Source organism: Rhipicephalus microplus, chromosome 4 (assembly GCF_043290135.1).
Source record: "Rhipicephalus microplus isolate Deutch F79 chromosome 4, USDA_Rmic, whole genome shotgun sequence".
Taxonomy (NCBI): Eukaryota; Metazoa; Arthropoda; class Arachnida; order Ixodida; family Ixodidae; genus Rhipicephalus; species Rhipicephalus microplus.
Window position 1 is genome coordinate 208,773,765 of NC_134703.1, and position 25,092 is coordinate 208,798,856.

The 25,092-nt window shown below is 50.1% G+C and overlaps 1 protein-coding gene across 8 annotated transcripts in view; it reads right to left on the minus strand.

Annotated features, from left to right (window-relative positions):
- nab (NGFI-A-binding protein homolog) overlaps positions 1-25,092 on the minus strand; it is a 1,065,342-nt gene that overhangs the window by 17,530 nt on the left and 1,022,720 nt on the right. For all 8 annotated transcript variants that reach the window (XM_075893960.1, XM_075893958.1, XM_075893959.1 and 5 more), the window contains one exon: positions 19,486-19,568. In XM_075893960.1, the coding sequence (XP_075750075.1) occupies positions 19,486-19,568 (83 nt within the window). The remainder of the gene's footprint in view (positions 1-19,485; positions 19,569-25,092) is intronic.

Below are 25,092 nucleotides of genomic sequence, written 5' to 3' on the forward strand. Positions count from 1 at the left end.
AAGGCCGACGCTCCGTTCGCCGCTATCAGTCCGAGACTGCTATCTGTGCGAGACTGCTGCTGTAATTGGACTTTCAGTTTACCGGGCACAGGTTCGCCCAAATAAACAGTTAAATCCTAACACGAAGTCTCCTGTCTTCGGCCACGTCACGACCCCGTGACATCTGGTGGAGGTGCTGCTTCGTTCATGTACCGCACGCCCCCGTCAAGCCGTGAACCCAGCCCACGTCGCGGAGAAGACGCCGACGCCAACCAGGAGCAGCGAACAAGCCGCCGACAGCAAGGGCTACCACCGAAGTACGGGATTCTAGAAGACAAGGCGCGGAAGACCAAGGCCATGACCGTGACTGCAGCGACAATGACAACCGCCGCATCTCTGCCCACGATGGTCATGCATCAACCCAGGGAACCACCAATTTTCCATGGGTCATCGTTCGAAGACCCGGAGTCCTGGTTAGAAACATACGACCGTGTGGCCGCCCTCAACCACTGGGACAACGAAGAAAAGCTCCGGCGTGTGTACTTCTACCTGGAAGACACCGCAAGGACCTGGCTAGAGAATCGTGAGTCCACGCTCCGAATGTGGGATGTCTTCTGCGGCACATTTCTGCAAACGTTCGCGAGCGTCGCTCGCAAAGAAAGGGCCGCTGCTCAACTAGAGACCCGGGTTCAGCTACCGAATGAGAAGGTTGGAATTTTCACAGAGGAGATGACCCGCCTATTTCGTCACGCTGACCCAGACATGCCCGAGGAGAAGAAAGTTCGTTTCCTCATGCGAGGGGTCAAACAGGAGCTCTTCGCGGGACTAATGAGGAATCCACCAAACACCGTCCAAGAATTTGTATCCGAGGCGACCACCATCGAAAAAACCCTTGACATGCGCACCAGACAGTATAATCGTCGCCTGACTCCAGAATGCGCTGCTGCTCAAACCAGTGACTCCGAAAACCTGCGTGAAACGATCCGAGCGATCGTGCGGGAAGAGCTGCGCAAACTGTTGCCTTCGGCGCAACCTCAGGTGGATTCGATTGCCGACATTGTGCGAGAAGAAGTTCGGCAATCACTTCGAATTCCCCATACACCGCTGCCCGAGCCAGAAACTATGAGCTACGCCGCTGCAGTGCGCCACAACGCTCCTCCCCGTCCACGCCAAAACGCCGCCCCGTCGCACTTCCGTTGCCAGATACCACCGCCGCCACCACCCCCACCGACGACCTACCGTTCACCAGCGGGCCAGCGCAGTGCGCCGAGGAAAACCGACGTTTGGCGCACCCCTGACCACCGCCCACTGTGCTACCACTGCGGCGAGGCCGGGCACACTTACCGCCGTTGCCAGTACCGACAGATGGGACTGCGTGGCTTCGCCGTCGATGCACCACGTCCGCAGCCAGGAGAACGACCACGTGACATCGCCGACTACCTGACAGGAACTCGGTGGACACCACGAAGCCCTTCGCGTTCGCCGTCGCCCAGCCGCCGCACGTCACCGCACCACCGACAATACTCTGGCCCAACGCGGGGCCGGTCTCCTAGCCCGTATCCGGGAAACTAAGGGCAGCAACCGGTGGAGGTGCGGTTGCTGTGCGACGAACTACCGAAGATCCTCCGACGACGACGACGCCGCGACGGAGCTTTCCGAACACAACGCCAACCAGGCAAAGCCCTGACGGTGAAAGCTCACTTACTGAAGGTGGCCTGACGACGCAACATGGAAGCAGCGGAACAAGCCGACGCAGCCGTGACCCCACGCCACGCCCTAACTGTAATGCGAGACGGCGAACTAGCGACCTCGACGTTCTTATCGACGGCCACAGTGTGACCGCTCTCGTCGATACTGGAGCCGACTATTCTGTCATCAGTGGGTCGTTCGCCGCGAAGTTAAAGAAAGTTAGGACAGCTTGGAAAGGCCCTGAAATTCGCACAGCCGGAGGTCATCTCGTAACGCCTGCAGGAATCTGCACAGCGAGAGTCACCATTAACGGCCGTATTTATCCTACAGACTTCGTGGTCCTACAGCGTTGCTCGAGAGATGTCATCCTTGGCATGGACTTCTTATGCCTCCATGGTGCTGTCATCAACCTAAAAACAAAGTCGATAACGTTATCCACAGAAGAAGCACTACCGCCGCGCACGCCGTCAGGACACCATGCCTTGAATGTGCTGGAAGAACAAGTCACTATTCCGCCTCGCTCAAGCGTCATTATTTCAGTCGGCGCTCCTAAATCACCTGACTTGGAAGGCGTCGTTGAAGGCAGTCAGCATCTGTTGGTCACCCGAAATATTTGCGTCGCAAGAGGAATCGCAGAGCTGCGGGGAGGCAAAGCAACGGTTTTGCTCACGAATTTCAGCAATGAGTACAAACATGTGAACAAACGAACAACGGTCGCATACATCGAAGAAATTGTCGAAGCCACCAGTGCTTTCGCCCTCGCCGATTCTGCGGAACCTGCTCAGAGGCACCAAGCCCCTCCCATATCTTTTGACGTCAATCCCAGACTTCCGAACGATAAGCAAGAACAGCTCAAGGCCCTGCTCCTGCAATACGAAGATTGCTTTTCGTCGTCATCGAAAATTCGGCAGACCCCAATCACGAAACGTCGCATCATAACCGAAGAAAATGCCAGACCACTCCGTCAGAGTCCGTACAGGGTTTCGACGCGAGAACTAGAGGCCATGAAGAGACAAGTTGATGAAATGCTGCGGGATGACATTATCCAGCCGTCCAAAAGTCCATGGGCATCCACCGTGGTGTTAGTGAAGAAAAAGGATGGGACCCTACGTTTCTGCGTCGATTATCGCCGCCTGAACAAAATCACGAAAAAGGACGTGTATCCCCTCCCACGAATAGACGACGCACTTGATCGGCTCCATAACGCCAAGTACTTTTCGTCAATGGACCTTAAGACTGGCTATTGGCAAATCGAAGTCGACGAAAGAGATCGAGAGAAGACGGCGTTCATAACACCGGACGGCCTCTTCGAGTTTAAGGTGATGCCCTTCGGCCTTTTCTCAGCGCCTGCAACGTTTCAACGCGTTATGGATACAGTACTGGCAGGATTGAAGTGGCAGACTTGCCTTGTGTACTTGGACGACGTCGTCGTGTTTTCCTCGAGTTTCGACGAGCATCTTCGTCGCCTTGAAGCTGTACTTCAAGCCATCAAGACTTCCGGACTCACTCTGAAGCCACAAAAGTGCAGATTTGCGTATGAGGAGCTCTTGTTTCTGGGGCACGTTATCAGCAAGTCTGGAGTTCGTCCCGATCCACGGAAAACAGCCGCCATCGCCGACTTCCCGCCGCCCTCTGACAAGAAAGCCGTGCGCCGATTTCTGGGCCTGTGTGCCTATTATAGGCGGTTCGTGAAAAACTTCGCCCGCATCGCCGATCCTCTCACTAACCTTACCAAGGCCGACGTGGAGTTTAAGTGGGGAACGCCGCAGGAACACGCTTTCCAGGAGCTTAAACATCGCCTCCAGACGCCTCCGTTACTTGCCCATTTCGACGAATTCGCCGAGACAGAAATACATACTGACGCAAGCAGCGTAGGTCTTGGCGCCGTTCTTGTGCAGAGGGCTGACGGACTTGAAAGGGTTATTAGTTACGCCAGCCGATCGCTATCCAAAGCAGAAGCAAATTATTCCACAACAGAAAAGGAGTGCCTCGCCATCATCTGGGCTACGTCGAAATTTCGCCCCTACCTCTACGGCAGGCCCTTCAAAGTTGTGAGCGACCACCACGCATTGTGTTGGCTAGCCACCTTGAAGGACCCCTCAGGTCGCCTCGCACGATGGAGCCTGAGACTTCAAGAATATGACATTACTGTCATTTACAAGTCCGGCAAAAAAACACTCCGACGCCGACTGTCTCTCTCGTGCGCCTGTCGACCAACCGCTACCCGACGACCCGGATGACGACTACTTCTTAGGAACGATAACTACCGACGACTTCGCTGAACGACAGAGGGCCGACCCGGAACTTAAGGCCCTAATAGAATACCTCGAAGGCAGGACCGCCCAAGTCCCGAAGATATTCAAGCGCGCACTTGCGTCGTTCTTTCTACGAAACGGTCTTCTACAAAAGAAAAACTTTTCACCGCTTCGAGCTAAGTACCTTCTTGTGGTGCCTTCAGCTCTGCGACCAGAACTCCTGCAGGCCCTTCACGACGATCCGACGGCAGGGCACCTCGGTGTTTCTCGCACGCTCGCGAGGATACAAGAAAGGTACTACTGGCCACGTCTTACCACCGACGTCACTCGTTATGTGAGAACATGCCGGGACTGTCAGCGACGCAAGACCCCGCCGACAAGGCCAGCGGGACTTCTGCAGCCAATTGATCCACCTTGCCGACCTTTCCAGCAGATTGGTATGGACCTACTGGGGCCGTTCCCGACGTCGGCTTTCGGAAACAAGTGGATCGTGGTAGCTACCGACTACCTCACCCGCTACGCCGAGACAAAAGCCCTGCCAAAAGGCAGTGCATCCGAAGTAGCTAAATTCTTCGTCGAAAATATCGTCCTACGTCACGGCGCCCCAGAGGTCCTTATCACCGACAGAGGAACGGCATTCACTGCCGACTTAACTCAAGCAATCTTGGCATACAGCCAAACAAACCACCGCCGGACGACAGCGTACCACCCACAGACCAACGGCCTCACCGAGCGGCTTAACAAGACGATCGCCGACATGCTGTCAATGTACGTCGATGTCGAACACAAGACGTGGGACGCCATTCTTCCGTATGTGACCTTCGCATACAACACGGCAGTGCAGGAGACGACGCAGATATCGCCATACAAATTGGTCTACGGAAGGAGCCCGGCAACGACGCTCGATGCCATGTTACCCAACGTCACCGACGAAGAAAACCTCGATGTGAGCGAGTACCTTCAACGCGCCGAAGAAGCCCGACAACTTGCGCGTCTTCGTATCAAGAATCAACAGACGACCGACAGCCACCGTTACAACCTTCGACGACGCTTCGTGGAATACCAGCCCGGTGAATGTGTTTGGGTGTGGACGCCGATACGCCGACGTGGACTAAGTGAAAAGCTTCTGCGACGGTACTTCGGACCGTACAGGGTGGTTCGACGGCTCGGCCCACTTGATTACGAGGTTGTTCCCGACGGCATCACGAACTCTCAACGACGCCGATCGCGACCTGAAGTCGTCCATGTCGCGCGCCTCAAGCCGTTTCATGCGCGTTAACAAACTTAACTAGTGTTTTTTTGTATTATTGTTTATCGTAGTTTATTCATTGTACTTTCTTGCATTATTATTGTACTTTCATCTTTAGTTAAAGCATCGGGACGATGCCTTTTTTCAGAGGGGGGCAATGCCACGTTCCATTTCCCAAGTTTTTGTTATCGTCCGAAAACACCGCACGATTCTCAGCGCAAACCGCGCCTGCAGTTTTCTAGAAGGTTGCGGACTGTAGTAGATCATTTCGATAAGATCACGCCCACTGTGCGAACGGTATAGATTGTTCTGGAAGCTACGCCACCGCCAGCGATAACGCTAGAACATTCGACGGCAAGAGTATAAATGCCGACGCGCTTCGCCGCTTGTCAGTTGTTGATCGAAGGCCGACGCTCCGTTCGCCGCTATCAGTCCGAGACTGCTATCTGTGCGAGACTGCTGCTGTAATTGGACTTTCAGTTTACCGGGCACAGGTTCGCCCAAATAAACAGTTAAATCCTAAGACGAAGTCTCCTGTCTTCGGCCACGTCACGACCCCGTGACAATATATATAAATGAGATCACATTTTAGGCTCTACAGGGCGAGGTAAATTTGAGGGAATACAGCACTTGTTGATATGAACATGGCGACAGAGGGATACATTTTAAAATAAAAGACAAGGGGAATATAAATCCCCGTTACGCAATGCACTCAGAATACAAAAACAGGGTCACATGGTGAACGGAGTGAGTAACTGACGGCGAAATGTATCGGGATTAGATATGGAGGCTATGCAATCAGGGAGGTCATTCCAAAGACGAACGGCCCGAGGCAGTGGTGATGAATTGAATGCATTAGTTGACCCGTATATGCGCATGAAGCTGAACTGATTATGCAATCTGCGTGAAAAAGAGTGATGTGTTTGAAGCTGAAGCCGCGTTCGTTTATTAGAGGTAATATATTTCTGGAACAGACAGAGAAGAGCAATATTGCGACGGCTATCCAATGACGGCAGCTGAAGGTCTGATTTAATTTGCGTTATGTTTGACGTGATGTCGTAGTTTCGTGATATGAAGCGGGCACCTCCATTTTGAATCCTTTCTACCATAATAATCAAGTAGTTTTGATGAGGAGACCAAATTGCTGAGACGAATTCTAATATTGGCAGAATAAAGGTATGAAAGGCTAGTTCTGGAATATTAGTAGGGGAATTTCTCAAGTTGCGGCGTAGGTAGCACAGTGAACGTGATGCTTTGGCACAGGTAGACTCGATATGTGAGACCCATGAAAGATTCTCTGTGAGAAGAACACCTAGGTATTTGTAGGAAGAAGTGTGGGAAAGCATGGTATTGTTCAAGTAATAGGAGAATTCAGAGTTTACGTGTTTACGGGTGAAAGACATTACCTCGCATTTTGTTAAGTTCAGTTTCATAAGCCACTTGTCGCACCAGTTACAAATATGGTTGAGATCTGCTTGAATGGTTAAGTGGTCATTACTGGAGTTTATAGAACGGTATATTATACAATCATCGGCAAATAGACGCATGCAAGAAGTAATCTCGGAGGGTAAGTCATTAATGTAGATTAAAAATAGCAAGGGCCCAAGGACGCTGCCTTGCGGTACGCCCGAACTAACAGAAGAAAAAGGGGACGCAAGATTGTTAACAACAGTGAACTGCTGTCGAAAAGAAATGAAGTTTGGAATCCAGGTTAATGTGAAAGAATCAAGTCGTAGAGCAGATAGCTTAGAGATTAGTCGGCAATGGGGCACACGATTAAAGGCTTTAGAAAAGTCAAGAAAGATACAGTCCGTTTGAAGGTTGCTGTTCATGTTTGAGTGTAAATCGGTGGTGAATTCAAACAGTTGTGTGTCACACCAAAATCCCTTTCTAAAACCATGCTGATTAAGAAAGAAAAAATTGTTCGTCTCGAGGTGATTGTACACGTGTGAACTGATTATGTGCTCAAGCATTTTGCAGCATATGCAAGTTAAAGATATGGGTCGATAGTTGTCAGGCGAGTGAACATCTCCAGTTTTGTGAATTGGTTTTATCTTTCCTATTAACCAGTCGTCCGGTAGCATGCCAGATGTTAGAGATTGGTCAAAAATTTGGCATAATATTTTGCTTGATATGGGGAGGGTGTTCTTTAGTATCTTGGAATTAATGTTGTCAATACCGGCTGATGTGGATAATTTTAGGTTGTTAATGAGTGATCCAATGCCTCCAACAGTGACAGTAATGGGTTCCATATAGGCGGCATCAAGTTCAGGAAAAGTAGGCGCATTGGAAGAATCTTCCTGAGTGAAAACAGATGAGAAGAACCTGTTGAAAACAAAGGGGCAATCGGCGATAGGAATGGGTATTTTGTCAGTTCCATGTAAAGTAATAGTGTTAGTATCTCTGACCGGAGATATAGTTCGCCAAAATTTTTTGGGATTAGACTGAAGCAGGGAAGGTAGGTCTTGCGAGTAATATTTATCTTTGGCTGAGGTTATTGCTGAGCAGTAGGTTTTCAAACAGTGTTTGTATGCCTGCCATGCCCCATCAGTGCGCAAGCGTTTAGCCCTGTTGTACAACCGTTTCTTCTTGTTTCGCAGTTTGCTAAGGGACTTGCTGAACTAGGGGCTTAATTTATCGTTGGTTATGGACACTAAGGGAACATTCTGATCGACTAGCGCTGTTAATTTATCTCTGTAGAGTACCCAGTTTTCATTTACGGATCGACAAATGAAAGTAGGTAGTAACTCTTTAAAAAAATTGTTCTAGTTCTGTGTTATTGGCAGCGCGATTTCCTCTATTGTAATCGCGAATTCGTTTTGTTGTTTTGCCAGATGCGGGCTTCGGGATGGTTAAATTAAGTTGGAGGAGGTTATGGTCACTAAAACCGCTCACATTTGAAATTGAAAGTATTGTGTCAGGGGCGTTGGTGACAACATTGTTGACGCGTTTAGAAAAACACATACATAAAAGCTTTCAATGGGAGAAATATTTTAGTTGTTCAGTGCACATTTTACTGTCCTATTACAAGTATAATGAAGGAATGATGACAACAAGAGGGAACAGCAAGCATCATCGCAGAGTAAGGCACCACGAGATCGGCGCTCGAGCTCCTCGTCTTCCTCGTCCTGTCGCTATCTCCAATCTCCCACCTGTCCGTTTGGTTCGCCCAATAAACCTCTTTACATTTGGTGGATCGTGCTGGGTAACCACATCGCCTACAACCTGGAACTCCGATCCCGCACCTTGCCGTCGACCATGCAAGTTGACGCTGCCCAACAAACAATACCTCTCGCGGCCGCTACTTGCCCCGGCCCGGTTCATCAGCGAGACCCCCCGATCTTTGCCGGCACCGAAGACCAGGACGTCGAGGACTGGCTGTCGTCATACAATAAAGTCAGTGGACCCAACAGGTGGGATGACGCTGCTAAGTTAGGCACTGTCAATTTTTATCTCACCGACGTGGCCAAGCTGTGGTATACGAACCACGAAACCGAGTTCGCGAATTGGTCCGCCTTCAAGGAGGCAATACGTGCCGTTTTTGGTAGTCCTGCCTTACGGAAGCTACGCGCCGAACAACGTCTGCGCACACGGGCACAGCAGCCAGGTGAAACTTTCACATCATATATAGAAGATGTGATCGATCTCTGCCGACGCGTCGATGCTTCCATGAGCGAGAGTGCGAAGATACAGCACATTATGAAGGGCGTCGACGATGACGTTTTCCAGATGCTTCTCGCGAAGTCTCCTAGCACTGTGGCAGAAGTAGTGACTCTGTGCCAAACCTATGATGAATTGCGGAGGCAACGAGCTCAGACGCGACGCTCATTCTAGACAATCCAACCAGTGACCGCACTGGACGCTATGACTGACCAGACAAACCTTCTCGCACAAATGAAAGACTTCGTGCGAGAGGAAGTGGCTCGGCAGCTTTCTCTGCTGCCTTTTGCTCAACGCCAGGAGCTCTCGCACCAACAGCCACTGCAACACCCACCACCATTGGCTCCCATGCTCCGACATGCGGTCCAGGAGGAGATTTCCGAGGCTATGCCGGTGCCCTTGCAGCAGCCCCCCGTCACCGCGCCTCTTACTTACACTGAGGCACTAAAGCGGCAGCAGCGACACCACCCCCCGCCGTTCCAGGGACTGCCGTACACCTCAGCCCCGACTCAGCCGTCCACCGCCTGGGTTCCTCCCAATGCCACCACAGCCTCGACTCACCCGTCTGCTGCATGGACTGGTCCCCTCGTCGCCAATACTTGGAGAACGCGCGATAACCGGCCCATCTGTTTTGCGTGTGGCGGCCCTGGCCATATCGCCCGTTACTGCCGTCGTCGCGCGCCGGGATACACAGACGCCTGGACACAGAACAGCTTCATGGACCTTTATCCATTCCGTCTGGAAAATTCTGACCCTCAGTCAAGCTCGTCTTCACGGGAATGTCCGCGTACTATGTCTGGTCGCTCACCTTCACCCCGTCGTCGCTCCCTGTCACCCATGCGTCGTCGGCCAGCTCCTGAACACGAGGGAAACTAACCGCCGCAGTTCAGAAGGCAAGAACTGCGCTGTCGAAATGCTCAAGTCCTCGGACATTGCCGTCGAATATTGTCGAAGTTTTTGTAGAAGGTACTCGAGCATATGCTCTAGTGGATACTGGTGCTGCCGTTTCCGTGATAGACGCTAAACTTTGCCGCAAGCTCCGAAAAGTGACGACGCCTCTTAATATGATGTCCTTGCAAACAGCGAATGAGGACCCGGTTCAGCCTGTAGCCGCCTGTACTGTCCGACTGATGATCGCGAAGGACCACTACACTGTTGACTTTATTGTCCTTTCGTCATGCTCACATGACATCATACTTAGATGGGATTTTTTATCACGTAACCACGCCGTTATTGATTGTGCAAGATCAGAGCTTGAACTTTCCCCGTTTTACGACCAACCAACCAGCCGCATTCAGCCCGCCGTACACAAACTCGTCGTCAAAGAAGGCATTGAAATTCCTCCGACAGCAGCTGTGTTGCTCCCCGTGTTCTGTGACGGCATTAGGAACGAAGCTGCATTCTTTGAGCCATCAAGCCTCTTCCTTAGTCGAAGATCACTTCTTCTGTCTTATTCAACCCTCTCTATTTCTGAAGGAAACAGTGCTCTTTGCCTCATCAATCCCCTTCCGTATCCCGTCGAACTGTTTCAAGGTGAATCTCTTGGACACGTGCATGCCATTGATAAAGAACAAATTTTTACCATGCCGCCAGAATGTTCCGGTGACTACGACGCCATCAGTGCCCTCAACCCTTCCAATATACCACCTTGCGAGCTTTTCGATTCATCGATTGCCGATGGACTATCGCCATCTGAACGCTCTGAGCTCCTTCAGCTGCTCTACCAGTTTCGTGAATCCTTTGACGTTGCTCAACCTACCCTTGGCCGAACTTCCAGTTTTTTCCACTGCGTCGACATAGGTTCAAATGCGCCAGCACGACAGCGACCATACCGTGTTTCCTCCACGGAACGTCAGGTTATCACCGAACACGTTGACGATATGCCCAAGCGCGACGTTATCCGACCTTCCCAAAGTCCATGGGCATCACCTGTCGTTCTTGTTAAGAAGGATGGTACAATTCGCTTCTGCGTTGATTACAGGCGCTTAAATAAGATCACTCGCAAAGACGTATACCCTTTGCCCAGGATTGATGACGCCCTTGATTGCTTACAAGGTGCCGAGTTTTTTTCGGCGTTAGATTTGCGTTAGGGGTATTGGCAGGTGCCCTTAGCAGATGGTGATCGTCCAAAAACAGCATTCGTGACACCAGACGGGCTATATGAGTTCAATGTCATGCCCTTCGGCCTCTGCAATGCGCCGGCCACATTCGAGCGCATGATGGACTCGGTTCTGCGGGGTTTGAAATGGAACATATGCCTCTGCTACCTCGACGATATCGTCGTCTTTGCACCCGATTTCGCAACACACCTTGTACGCCTGAAACATGTCCTCACGTGTCTGAAGAATGCGCAGCTCCAACTGAATCTCAAGAAAAGCCACTTCGCTGTTCGGACGCTCACCATTCTCGGTCACGTCGTATCAAAGGACGGTGCTCTTCCCGACCCGGCTAAACTACGCGCTGTTGCTGAATTCCCCAAACCAACGACTGTAAAACAGTTACGCAGCTTCGTAGGATTGTGCTCCTACTTTCGTCGGTTTGTGCGCAACTTTGCCTCCATAATTGCCCCTTTGACCCAACTTTTAAGCAGTGCCGACGACATCTCATCATGGTCTTCCGAATGTGATCACGCGTTTACCACTCTTCGCCGTCTCCTGACATCACCGCCTATATTGCGCCACTATGATCTCACGGCTGCAACTGAAATCCATACAGAAGCCAGCGGTGTCGGTCTCGGTGCAGTTCTCGCTCAACGCAAGCCTGGATCCCCTGAGTATGTCGTCGCCTACGCCAGCAGAACGCTCAACAAGGCAGAGGTAAACTACAGTGTTACCGAAAAATAGTGCTTAGCCATACTTTGGGCAATTGTGAAATTTCGCCCATACTTATATGGCCGCACCTTTGCTGTAGTTACAGACCATCATGCCTTATGTTGGTTGTCATCGCTGAAGGATCCATCAGGTCGCCTTGCTCGTTAGGCTCTGCGACTTCAAGAGTATGACATCCGCGTCGTGTACCGTTCTGGCCGCCAACATGCCAATGCTGATGCGCTCTCGCGATCGCCACTGTCGACTGAGGCTGCCTCTATATCTTCTATGGAACACGCGCTGTCCGCTCTTGACATCGACACAATGACCTCTGCACAGCGCGACGATCCATGGATAACTTCGCTTCTGGACGTCTTATCTGGGGTACCGACACTTCCCATCACTCGAGCAATGCGACGCCAGGCTTCGCACTTCACCATTCGAGGTGGCCTCTTGTACCGGCGCAATTACTCACCAGACGGCAGGAAGTGGCAGCTCGTTATTCCCCGAAAGCTGCGCTCTACAATCTGTGCATCATTTCACTTCGACCCGCAATGCGCTCACGCCGGTGTCTTCAAGACCTACGAGCGTTTAAGGAAGCGGTACTACTGGCGTGGGATGTTTACTTTTGTTCGACAGTTGATTCGCGGCTGCCACGAGTGTCAGCGACGAAAACAGCCACCGAATGCAAGAGCAGCTCCACTACAGCCGCTTGCGTGCCCTGACCGCCCATTCGATCGCGTTGGAATCGACCTTTATGGACCACTGCCATTGACCACAGCAGGTAACCGGTGGGCTATCGTTGCTGTAGATCACCTGACACGGTACGCCGAAACCGCTGCTCTTCCTACGGCGACCGCTCAGGACGTCGCATCTTTCATCCTCCATCGGTTTGTGTTGCGTCACGGCCCTCCTCGCGAGCTCCTCAGCGACCGGGGCCGTGTATTTCTATCCGACGTAATCCAAGCACTTCTCCGTCAGTGCCATATTGCCACCTACTTCTAGTAGTGGGTCGTATGCCAAGGTGAAGGCTCACACCACAGAGAAGAAACAAGTGCGCGTGGACCCCCGCTCTGGCAAACAAGCCCAACCGACGCGCTTGGTTAGAGCCCTGTTGCTCGGACATCAATAAACCTTGTCGACACCCCCTGGAGTGACGTGACAATTGGTGGAGGTGCTGGGTAGCCCCTCACGGATGTTTCAGACCCCTCCTGGAAGCGGCACCACAAGCCCAGTTCGAGTCCACACTCCCGTTCATCTAACAAGCCGCAGGATCAGGGGATTGCCACCCGAAGCTGACCCTACAGTTCACACCAGTATGATGAGCACGTCCGTTCAAACCACTTTAACAGGAACGGGAAACCCCCCGGTGACTCGGTACACCCTCGAAAATCCACAGGTTCGGACACCGTTTCATGGCACCGAGCTCGAAGACGTCGAGGACTGGTTGGTCGACTTCGAACGCGAGGCTGCTTTGAACGACTGGAACGACGCGGCCAAACTACGGCGCGTGTACTTCTATTTGGAGGATGGAGCATGTACCTGGTACATGAATCACGAGGAACAGATGACATCGTGGCCCGAATTCCGCCGCCGGCTGTTGGACACTTACAGAAGTGCTGATCGCCACGAACGAGCGGAGCGAGCGATCCAGGCCCGCATCCAGATGCCCAACGAAACTGTCACGACCTATGTGGAAGATATGACGGGCTTGTTCCGACAGGCCGATCCAAGTATAACAGAAGAAAAGAAGTTGCGTCACCTGATGCGGGGAGTTAAGGAGCAGCTTTTCGCTGGCCTTGTACGGAGCCCTCCGAGCACGGTCGCCGAGTTTTTGTCTGAAGCCGTCACGATGGAAAAGATGCTTCAGCATCGATCCACCCTCTATGAGCGGCAAGTGAGCACTGCTCAAGTTCTCACGACTTTTGGGAACAACGCCGAGTGTCTTCGCGACCTTATCCGCTCTATAGTACGCGAGGAGCTGCAAAAGGCTGCCACACCACCACTACCTACGGTGAGTTCTATTGCAAGTATCGTCAAGGACGAGCTGCATCATGCCCTGCGTGACCCTGTGAGTCTGGATAACGCCACACCCGCCCCGGCTGACTACCACCGTGCGACTTATGCGGAAGCCTTGAAGCGCCCAGCTTCCTCTTCCCCGCTGTTTGTTCAGGCACCTCATACAGTTTCACTTCAGTCGGCGCAGCCTCTACGGTACTACGAGAACACACGCACGCCCCCACCCCTCGTTTACGCCAACCCTGTGCATCTTGCGGAAAAACCAGCACACTACCTTGACGACAGACGTGCTTCGCCTCGGAAATCTGATGTTTGGCGCACTCCTGATCGCCGACCTTTGTGCTTCCACTGCGGTGAAGCGGACCATTCGTACCGCCAGTGTCCATACCGGCGCCTCGGGCTGCGCGGCTTTTCAGTATATTCAGCGCCTCCTCGGTATGGCCAGCGACCCCGGGACATTGAGGATTACCTGGCTCAACAGCGCATGCCACCGCCTTCTGGACGGCAGCCGCGCTCACCGTCGCCGAGGCGCTTTTCATCTTCGCCACAGCGCCATGCTGGCGCACGGTCCCCCAGTCCCCGCCGGGAAAACTAACGCAAGCGACCCTTGGAGGCGAGGTCGCTGGCAGTCGACGCGCTGAAGACCTCCGATCAACGCTAACAGTAAAGGGTGTGGATTCGACGGAGCGATATGTGCGGCTTTCTCTGGATATACCGGTGCTAATAGACGGCTATGCAGTAGGTGCTTTAGTTGATACCGGGGCTGACTATTCTATACTAAGCGGGAAAATGACCAGACTACTAAAGAAGGTAATCACGCCCTGGCATGGCTCTGTGATTCGAACGGCTGGTGGCCACACCATCTCTCCGCTTGGAACCTGCACGAGTAGAGTTCGGGTCTGCGGGTATACTTTTGTAGCAAGTTTCCTTGTGCTCCGTGAATGTTCACGCGACGTTATTCTTGGTGTTGACTTCCTGCAGGAGTATGGAGCTGTCATTGACCTTCAAGAGAATCGCATCACCTTCTCAGCCGACCGAGCAATCGACAAGCAGGACGACCAACAACGTGCCGACATTCTTCGTGTTTCTGCTGAAAGTATAACGCTTCCTCCAAGAGCCAGTGTTATTGTCGACGTCACATGCTCTGCATTGCGAAATGGTGAAGCGATTGCAGAAAGCAATTTTGAACACTTGCTGACTCAAGGTGTTTGTGTGGCTAGGAGTATCATACAGCAACGTGATGGCCGATCTCAACTGCTCGTTACAAATTTCAGCAACAAACACCGACACCTTTTCCGTGGCACTTCGTTAGCGGTTGCAGATGAATTAGGTACCGTTCCCATCTGCTTCTCGTCGGACGCAGTGGAGGCCGCCGATACGTCTCTACACAATATCGATATTAATTCTAACCTCACACCAAAAAACCAGACAGCACTGCGAAAACTCTTGCTTGAATTCAAGTCATGCTTCGCTGCTTCCTCTAAGGTGCGCCAGACTTCGATCACTAGGCACAGAATCATCCCTTACGACGACGCCCGCCCAATACACCAACAGCTTTACCGTGTGTCAGCGAAGGAACGAGAAGCCATTTGTACGCAAGTTCGAGAAATGCTTGACGACGGCATCATCGAGCCTTCCAACAGTGCTTGGTCCTCCCCGGTCGTCCTAGTCAAGAAGAAAGACGGAACTCTACGTTTTTGCGTCGATTACCGGAAGCTGAACAGCGTGACTAAAAAGGACGTGTACCCGCTGCCACGCATCGACGACTCGTTAGACAGATTACGCCGCGCCCACTATTTTTCCTCTTTGGATTTAAAAAGCGGGTACTGGCAGATCGAGGTTGACGAGCGAGATCGCGAGAAAACGGCCTTTGTTACCCCTGATGGCCTGTATGAATTTCGAGTACTTCCTTTTGGTTTGTGCTCAGCGCCCGCAACCTTCCAGCGAATGATGGACACTGTGCTTACTGGTCTGAAGTGGCAAACTTGTCTCGTATACCTTGATGATGTTGTCGTTTTTTCTGAAACCTTCCAGCAACATCTTGACCGCCTCAGGAGTGTGCTACAGGCTATTCAATCAGCAAATCTTACACTCAAACCGCAGAAGTGTCACTTTGGTTATGAAGAGCTCAAATTCCTTGGCCATGTAGTCAACGCGAAAGGAGTCCAACCCGACCCCGACAAACTTGCCACTGTAGCCGCGTTTCCGCATCCTACAGCCAAAAGACTGTTCGGCGCTTTCTGGGCTTGTGCGCCTACTATCGACGATTTATTAGAGGGTTTTCGAAGATAGCGGAGCCCTTGACTCGCCTTACACGCGACGACACACCGTTCGTATGGGCTACCGAACAACAGGCTGCTTTTGCCGAGCTACGACAGCGGATGCAGTCAGCCCCTGTTCTTGCGCATTTTGACAATGATGCTGACACAGAGGCGCACACTGACGCCAGTAACATCGGCCTCGGCGCAGTGCTCGTCCAGCATCAACACGGCAAAGAACGAGTCATTGCCTATGCCAGCCGCTCACTGCCCCGTACCGAGGTGAATTACACGACCACAGAGAAAGAGTGTCTCGCAGTAGTGTGGGCGATCACCAAGTTTCACCCGTACCTCTATGGTCGTCCATTTAAAGTGGTGACGGACCACCATGCCCTCTGCTGGTTGGAAAACATTCGTGATCCCTCTGGACGACTGGCCCGATGGAGCTTGCGTCTACAGGAATTTGATGTTACCATCGTATATAAGTCTGGACGGAAGCATGAAGACGCTGATACGCTGTCGCGTGCACCCATACCTTCAGTCAATCAAGAAGAAGACGACTATGACGGTTTCCTGGGCGCCCTTAGCTCATCTGACTTGAGCAGACGCCAGCAAGAGGATGAAGAGATTCGACCGTTCATCGACTATCTGGAGGGTCATAGCGCCGTTATACCTCGCCATCTATTTCGTGTCATGACGTCTTTCTGCCTCCGAGGTAATGTCCTGTACAAAAAAAACGCCCGTTCTACGAGCCGCGCTTACCTCCTCGTCGTTCCGAAGGACATGCGGGACGAAGTCCTCTCCGCGTGCCATGACGAGCCCACATCTGGTCATCTAGGTTACTCGCGAACGCTCGCCAGAGTAAGTGAGGCGTACTACTGGCCCGGACTTTCGGCAAGCGTGAAGCAGTACGTTAAAAGCTGTCGTGAATGCCAGCGTCGAAAGTCACCACCAAGCAAGCCGGCTGGATTACTTCAGCCAATTGATCCACCCCACAAGCCATTTGACCAAGTCGGCATGGACATTCTCGGCCCATTTCCTTTATCGTCCGACGGCAACAAATGGGTCATTGTTGCAACTGACTATTTGACCCGCTATGCTGAGACACAGGCGATACCACGAGCCACGGCTTCTGAGGTAGCACAGTTCTTCATGTGCCACATTGTTCTGCGCCACGGTGCTCCATCTACAGTGATAACCGACAGAGGAACAGCGTTCACTGCACAGCTTATTGCTGAAGTTTTTCGGCTAAGTAACACTAGGCATCGAACGACGACTGCTTACTATCCGCAGAGCAACGGCTTAACCGAGCGACTAAATAAGACAGTCACAAACATGAGCTCCATGTACATCGACGTCCAACACAAAACATGGGATCGCATTTTGCCTTATGTGACGTTCGCTTATAACACCGCCGTTCAAGAAACAACCCGATTTACACCGTTTCGCCTTCTCTACGGCCGCGAAGTTCAGACGATGCTGGATTCGATGCTTCCTTATGAAGGCGCTGATCGATTAACAACTGACGCAGAAGAATTTGCAGAGCGTGCCGAGGAAACTCGCCAGCTCGCCCGGCAACACATTGGTCAGCAGCAACAGGTCGATGCACGACGTTACAATATGCGTCACAATGACGTATCTTACAGTCCGGGGGACCAAGTTTGGGTTTGGACCCCTGTTCGACGCCGTGGCCTCTCCGAAAAGTTGCTCAGCAGATACTTCGGTCCGTATAAAGAAATACGCCGCGTGAGCGACGTAAACTACGAAGCGGTTCCGGACGCTACGTCGTCACGATGGGCACAACGAAAACAACTGACCTCTGACATAGTTCACGTGGTGCACATGAAGTCCTATTTTGCGCGTTCCTAAAAGACCACTTTTCCTGTGTTTTTTTTATTTGGGTTCTGACAATTGCCTCATCATTGGTGAACTTATCGCGTCTAACATTTGAATATTGGTGCCCTTTTTCATTGTTTAACCTACTTTGTTTTGGTTTTTTTTTCAATAACTTTACAGCATCGGGACGATGCTCTTTCTTTTTTTTTGTTGAGGAGGAATATTGCCACCTACTTCTAGTAGTGGGTCGTATGCCAAGGTGAAGGCTCACACCACAGAGAAGAAAGAAGTGCGCGTGGACCCCCGCTCTGGCAAACAAGCCCAACCGACGCGCTTGGTTAGAACCCTGTTGCTCGGACATCAATAAACCTTGTCGACACCCCCTGGAGCGACGTGACAATATTGTACACCGGATGAGTACTGCTTACCACCCTCAGACGAATGGCCTGACTGAGCGGTTTAATCGGACCCTGGGTGACATGCTCGCGACGCATGTGGCATCTGACCAAACGAACTGGGACCTGGTTCTTCCTTTTGCGACCTACGCGTACAACACCGCTACTCAAGTCACCACCGGCTTTTCCCCATTCTACCTTCTATACGGACGTCAACCATCGCACACAATTGACACTTTGCTGCCATACGCACCAGATGTATCTGAGTGCACGACCGTGTCTGAAGCCGCCCGTCACGCCGAAGAATGCCGCCAACTAGCGAAGCAGTTTACTACGGCTGACCAGCAACGCCAGAAAAAGGCCCGTGATGACGACCACCCTCCTGCCGCCAAGTTCGTCCCTGGAACCCTTGTATGGCTGTATGTACCACCCTGTGCACCTGGTTTGTCTACCAAGCTACTTTCAAATTACCATGGTCCATACCGCGTGGTAGAGCGCACATCGCCCGTCAATTACGCCATTGAACCGCTTACGCCTCCCGGTGACCGTCGTCGGCGTGGACACGATATTGTTCACGTGGACCGCTTGAAGCCGTACTTCGACCCGCTCTTTCCCACTTGTCAGATCGCCAGGATGGCTTGATCTTTCTCGACGGGGGCAATTATAATGAAGGAATGATGACAACAAGAGGGAACAGCAAGCATCATCGCAGAGTAAGGCACCACGAGATCGGCGCTCGAGCTCCTTCATCTTCCTCGTCCTGTCACTATCTCCAATCTCCCACCTGCCCGTTTGGTTCGCCCAATAAACCTCTTTACACAAGTAAACCTTTCTTCGAGAACTAAACAGTGTGTTTACAGTCGCACACTGTCACGGGCGCGATATATCCTTGGAAATGGTTGAGCTGGTAGGGTGGTGCTGTGTAAGTAAGGAAAAGCATTCGCACGAAGTGAACAATAACTGTATTTTACAAACAATTTCCCACATTTGCTTCAGTCTCATAAAAAATAAAGCAGTACTTATTTGAGCAAGGCTTGTTTTAGTTACCAAGCTTCAAAGAGTAAACTCTTACGCATCATGTAGATACGCGATATCATAGCTAAGCTTCACAGTATGAGCCGGCAAGTCAACAGCCTTTTTCGCCTTGCCAAAGCAATAGCCAGGTGCACTGAGCTTAGAATATGCAGTTTATAAGGATGAAAAATACTTTGATTCATCGCAAACTTCAAGGTTGCTGATTTAGGAATGTTGGTAGGTCATGAAAAAACTCAGAACATCGCAGCAGCCTTCGCAAGTTCTTGCTTGTTGCGCTGTTCTACTATGGATGTTTCCACTCACCAGTGTCATCGGTGTCCGCTTTCTCTTGTTCTGAACAGGAGGACAACCGGCCATACTGCATTTTGGCAGCGTTAGTGCAGAACCTGTGACATATATAAACGAGATAAATAAATAAGTGTAACGCAGCTATGAGAACTCATTTCACTCGACATATTTCACACCCCCGCCGAGTGACATGTGGCACTAGCTGTCGCACAGTCAGACGATGCCGCGGGAATGAGACCTTCTCGTCGCAAATTAAAAATTCTGACACACAATAAAACGCCAATTTTATTAAAAATCAAGTAAGTAATTGAAAATAATTACAACTGCACATAAAAACTTCGACTACCTTCCGCTAAAGGAAATCATGTGAAGATGCAAAGCAGTGAGCGCTAACGCTTACACTGGCGGCGACGTTGACGCTGGCGCTCACCAAGTGAAAGAAAAGTACAGAAGCCCTTGCCTGAATTCTGGACGCGCGATCAAGTGCCTACAATTAGAGGGTGGCCAGTGAACGCAAGCCGTCGGTTTTTTACACGCAGACGTTCTCTGCATCGGACTTGCGAGGGGAGACAGGGCGAAAGAGCGACTGTTTGCGGGTGTCTTTCTGGGCTGGCAGGAGACGCGAGCATGCGCAGGGAGGGTGTACGAAGAGACAGCGCTACACAGGCTAATCACAGAGCTGCTTCGTATCTAAAAGTACTAATTTTCTTGCATTTATAGACAGCAATAAGAACTTGAAAATACTGTCGGTTCTTTTTAGAGGAAACAGTCGCAAAGTTTTCATTGATACAGTTGCCGGCCTTAATGTCGTCCGTAATGCCACTTTAGTGGACTATAATGTTTCTTCAAACTCCCTAGCACAAATATAGGCCGCTCTGCAATAAATGAAAAAAAAATTGAACGTAATATTCAAGTCAGCACACCGTAAATAGTGATACATGTATGAAGACCCCACGACGCGTGCCCTGGAAAAAGCGACCAAAGAAGTTGGACTAGTTTGGTTAAAGAGCGAAAAAACTTTCTACCTAATAGCTGTTAAACTAGAACATTAGTTTATTACATCTCATACTTGACAGGTGTTAGGTGCTACTGCCCTCAGCAAGCCTACACCGCGCCACGCATTATGGCTTGATTACCACTTCAAGCTGTACCAGCGAGTTAAACAGTAATATTTTGCTTATACACATACAATAAGAAGTTAAAAACACCATCAACCACTTTCTTTTAGCAAAGTACAGAATAATCACGAAGTTCACAGCAAATAAAAAAGAACCATGGACTTAATTTCTTTCTTCTCCAGCAGCTTCTACACTAGCTAAGGTGGTAAGGTGTTTGAGGTTCAGAATAGGACCCCTCGATGACTCGAGTGCTCGGTAGCAGTGCGAAAGAAGAGCCGCAGTCCGGTGAAGAGACGTTTTATTGCAGCACCAGGCGTCTGCCCGAGTCCAAGCTCGAACCTCCGTTCCCCATTTCACCCTTAAACACACTCTTTTCAACCCTCGGTTGAACAAAGGGCCTCCACACAAGCCAATCACACGTGTCCATGGGCTCACATTTCCACAACGAATCACAGAAACACTTTCATAACTAGCACTGCATTGGTAAAAACTACGTCACGAAATGCAACATGAGAGGAGATATGTTCTCAGCATGTCACACCCTATCCCATGTCAGGCCGTGCTGGCTTCCGTCGGCTGACCACCGTTGGTAGCCGTTCTCACGCTGGAGCTCCTTCAGATCTCTCAGTAAACGATGCTTCTGGAATCCTCCTAGTGAGTCCACCGTCAGTCCCTGTGCGCTAACCAGGTATGCACGCCGCAGCGAGGCATCCTAACAACACTCGGTAATGACGTACAGCGAGGGAGGATAAGCTCGTCTGCGTGCCGCCACCATGCCTCGCTCAGCCCAGTGGTCGCGTCCGTGCGTCATTCTCAATGGCACACGTGCATGCCAACAATCATTTAAACTCAGACGGCCGCGCTTGGCCTGCTTCTTGAAAGATGCCCATCCCGTTAAGCTCTCCCCTTTTTCGTCCTAAACAGGGGCGAATTTGACAGCTCTGCTCGTGAACCGTGTGAGCGAAGCAGAGTTGCGAGAACATTGCAGCCGATTGCTCGCCATAGGGTACGTTCTCCGGCTCACCACTGTAGCGAGCGAGGAGTAGAGAGACGTGAGACGACGTCGTAGGTGGCCGACAGGGCCGTGTCGATGTAGCCAAGGTGCGAAGTGGAGGCGGAGCCGACACGCCAGGCGTTCTGTTCTCGGACAGCTCGAGCTAGAATCAGCTGCGCGAGAGGAGAGTGTAAGGCGCGGCGTGGGGATCAGAAAATGATGATGATGATGATGATGGCACCACGATATTGTTGAACGTGTGTTGGCTGTAATCTATCTGTGAGAGATGAGTTAGAATAACTTCTTCGGTTGCGTTATCAAAGGCCCCCATCATATTCAAAGCGAGCACAGTTTTGTCATTTTGGGCATGCTCGACCGGGTTCGGGATCTCACGATCGAGCTCAAGCAAGACATCCTGAGCAGAGCTGTGTGAATGAAACCCGAACATGATGTCTCCAAATAGATTTTTTGGTTTCCAGAAACTAGGACCACCTTTCGCGCACCATTGTCTCCACTAATATTATTTCCAACACAAAACGTAAGGGAGATGGGGTGGAGGTTGTCTGTGCTAATAGCTTCACCGCTTTGGGTATGAAGGTGACCAGGGCGGCCTTCTACTCAATTGGGATGGGCGTTTTTCTGATCCGAATTGAGTTGATGTGTGCAAGAAGTATTGTGTAGGCCAAGTCGAGAAGGCTGGCGAGTAACTTTACTGTAATGTTGTCCCTTCCTGGTGCCGTTTTTTGCCTCATTTTTGCTAGAGCCGTCTTCAAGTCGTGTAACTGGAACAGTTGATCAAGCTTCACATATTTGTCACCTGCATTAGAGTACGCGCGCCCTCAGATGTCCTGCCTAGTGCATAGATATTGGTCTTGGAGTGTACGGGCAAGTTCTGCAGCAACTTGATCGAAGCTATGAAACGCCTCTTGAAGATGCTTGGTGTCTTTGTTAAGAGTTTGTGTAGGATCAACTTACGCACGAAAGAGGCACCAGGTACTACGGCGGACAAGTTGTCAAGCGGGCATGTTGCATGTTCGAGTTTGTGTAGGATTAACTAAGGCGCGGAAGAGGCGTCAGGTACTACGGCGGGACATTTGTCAAGCGGCCGTGTTGCATACTTTGCATCAGAAAAAAATTAAATATATACAGGTTGTTCATTGGCAACAGAAGTATTACAGCGCTGAATTACGTCAAGAAGTACAGAAATATTTTGAATAACGACACTTGAAAAGCAAGACGAAATCATTATGAGAAATACTTTGAATCCACCGTAAATCGTTTAAATGCACTTTGAGAAATACTTCGATCACAAGACTCTTCCAATGATGGCCGAAGACCACAGGAGGAGCTGGGTCACTCAGAATGGCCGTGAATATGCAGGCAAATCTTTTATTGATGCATTCAATGACTAACCAGTTATTAAAAACGAAAGAATAAACATATTTTCTAAAATAACATCAATACATCCTGTGATGATAACGGCATTAAAGTACGTCCAGTCAAGTATGTAATCGAAATTATATTTGATGTACTGGCATCACTGACTCCCAATATTGTTTCAGAAAAAAACCGCTCAACTGAATTGACCCTGTTTCATCGAAAAGAACACATACTAGAATGAAAAAAAATAAATTTTTCTAGGAATACTTGTGGACTACACCAAGTATAAACCACAAAATTGTTTTTTTTTTTCAGAAGGTAGAAATATACGGGATAGAGAATCATGCTTTGCTTCTCATTAAATGATATTTGTTGCCACAAACTTTATATGTTCAAATTGGTCAGTTTAAGTCGTCATTATGCCGCGTTGTCTGCGGTATACACCCCAAAGCGGCATTTTTGGACTGCTACTTTTAAAATGTATACTATATATATATATATATATATATATATATATATAAACCAAAATTAACGTTTTAATATATGCGGATGACAGCAGTACATTTGTTTCAAGTGAGAATCCCGTTGCCACTTAAGCGAATAGCCTATTGAAACAGCTATAAAATGGCCGGGTGAAAACGCGCTCACTGCCAAATGTGACAAAGTCTGAAGCTATCATTTTTCACCCAAGGATTGAAACTGCTATGATCTCCGCAAATATTATATACCGTTCAACTTCTCTTGAAGTAGTGTCGCCTTTTAAATCACTTGGGATATACTTCTCATAAAATATGCAGTGCGATGACCACGTTAACCAAATCCTTTTAAAAGCATCCCGCGGCGCTGGACTTTTTAAGCGCCACAGGGACCTGCTGGCCCAAAAAGTAAAATTAATGTCGTATAATTCCCTGCTTTGCTCTTACTTAAATCACTTTGCACCTATATGGGCCACAACCACAAAATCAAATATACAAAGAGTATCAGTTGTGCAGAAACGGCTAGTAAGGATAGTGTACAGATTGCCTTGAGGACATACAACAATAGATCTTTTTGTGCAACGTGACATCCTGATTATCTTTAACTTGCACCACTATAGACTACTACGAAGGTACAAAGTAGATTAAAAAATACCAGGGCCATACCCTGGTATTAGACCATAAAGACCCTTTTCAAGCAGCATTGCGCGGAAATTTACAGTTGGCGCTGGTTTGCGCACTTGACACCGGTTTCCCACCACTGGTGTAGAGGATGTTATCAAAGGTAATGCATTGTCAAGAAAGGAAAATGGACGAAAAGATAACTTCCCGTGGGCAGGGACCAAACCTGCGACGTTTGAATATTGTATCCGACGCTCTACCAACTGAGCTACTATACGAAGGCTGTCCCCCCGTCCTCTTTATGGTACGTGCATTCAACGTGGGAGCATCAGTCAGCACCACCAATACCCCTGACAGCAAGCGTGGAACACTCTTTATCTGCCTGTTTGCATTACGTTGATTGATATGTGGGGTTTAACGTCCCAAAACCACTATATGATTATGAGAGACGCCGTAGTGGAGGGCTCCGTAAATTTCGACCACCTGGGGTTCTTTAACGTGCGTTTGCATTACGTAGCACGTGAGCTTATTACCACCTGGCCAATAATCCCTCGCATACCACCTGAAGGCCTCCAATCAGCCAGAACGAGGCCCTCACTGTGAATGAAGAGAATAGGGGTAATCTTAATGATCGGTTTTGTTTTGTTGTTGGACTCAATACTATAAGAACTTACAGACAACGGTGCCAAGAGAAGTATAGTGGGCGTTTTTAGAAGTGGTTGATGAGCTGCCAGCTCGTAATAAAGTCACGTGCTGCGTGACGGCAAAACAAGCAATACAAAAGTGTTCCAGAAACACCGCGGTGGCAACTGGTGGCGCTGACTGACACTCCCACGTTTAAACGCACATACATACCATAAAAAGCGGGCGGGACGACAACCACCACTGTAGCTCGAGATCTCAGTTGTAGAGTATCGGACGCGTTATTCGAAGGTTGTAGGTTCGAATCCTGCCAGTGGAAAGTAATGTTTTCCTTCACTCTTTTTTTCGGCAAATTGACATTACTAAGAATCTTTATCTGTTAGTTCTTATT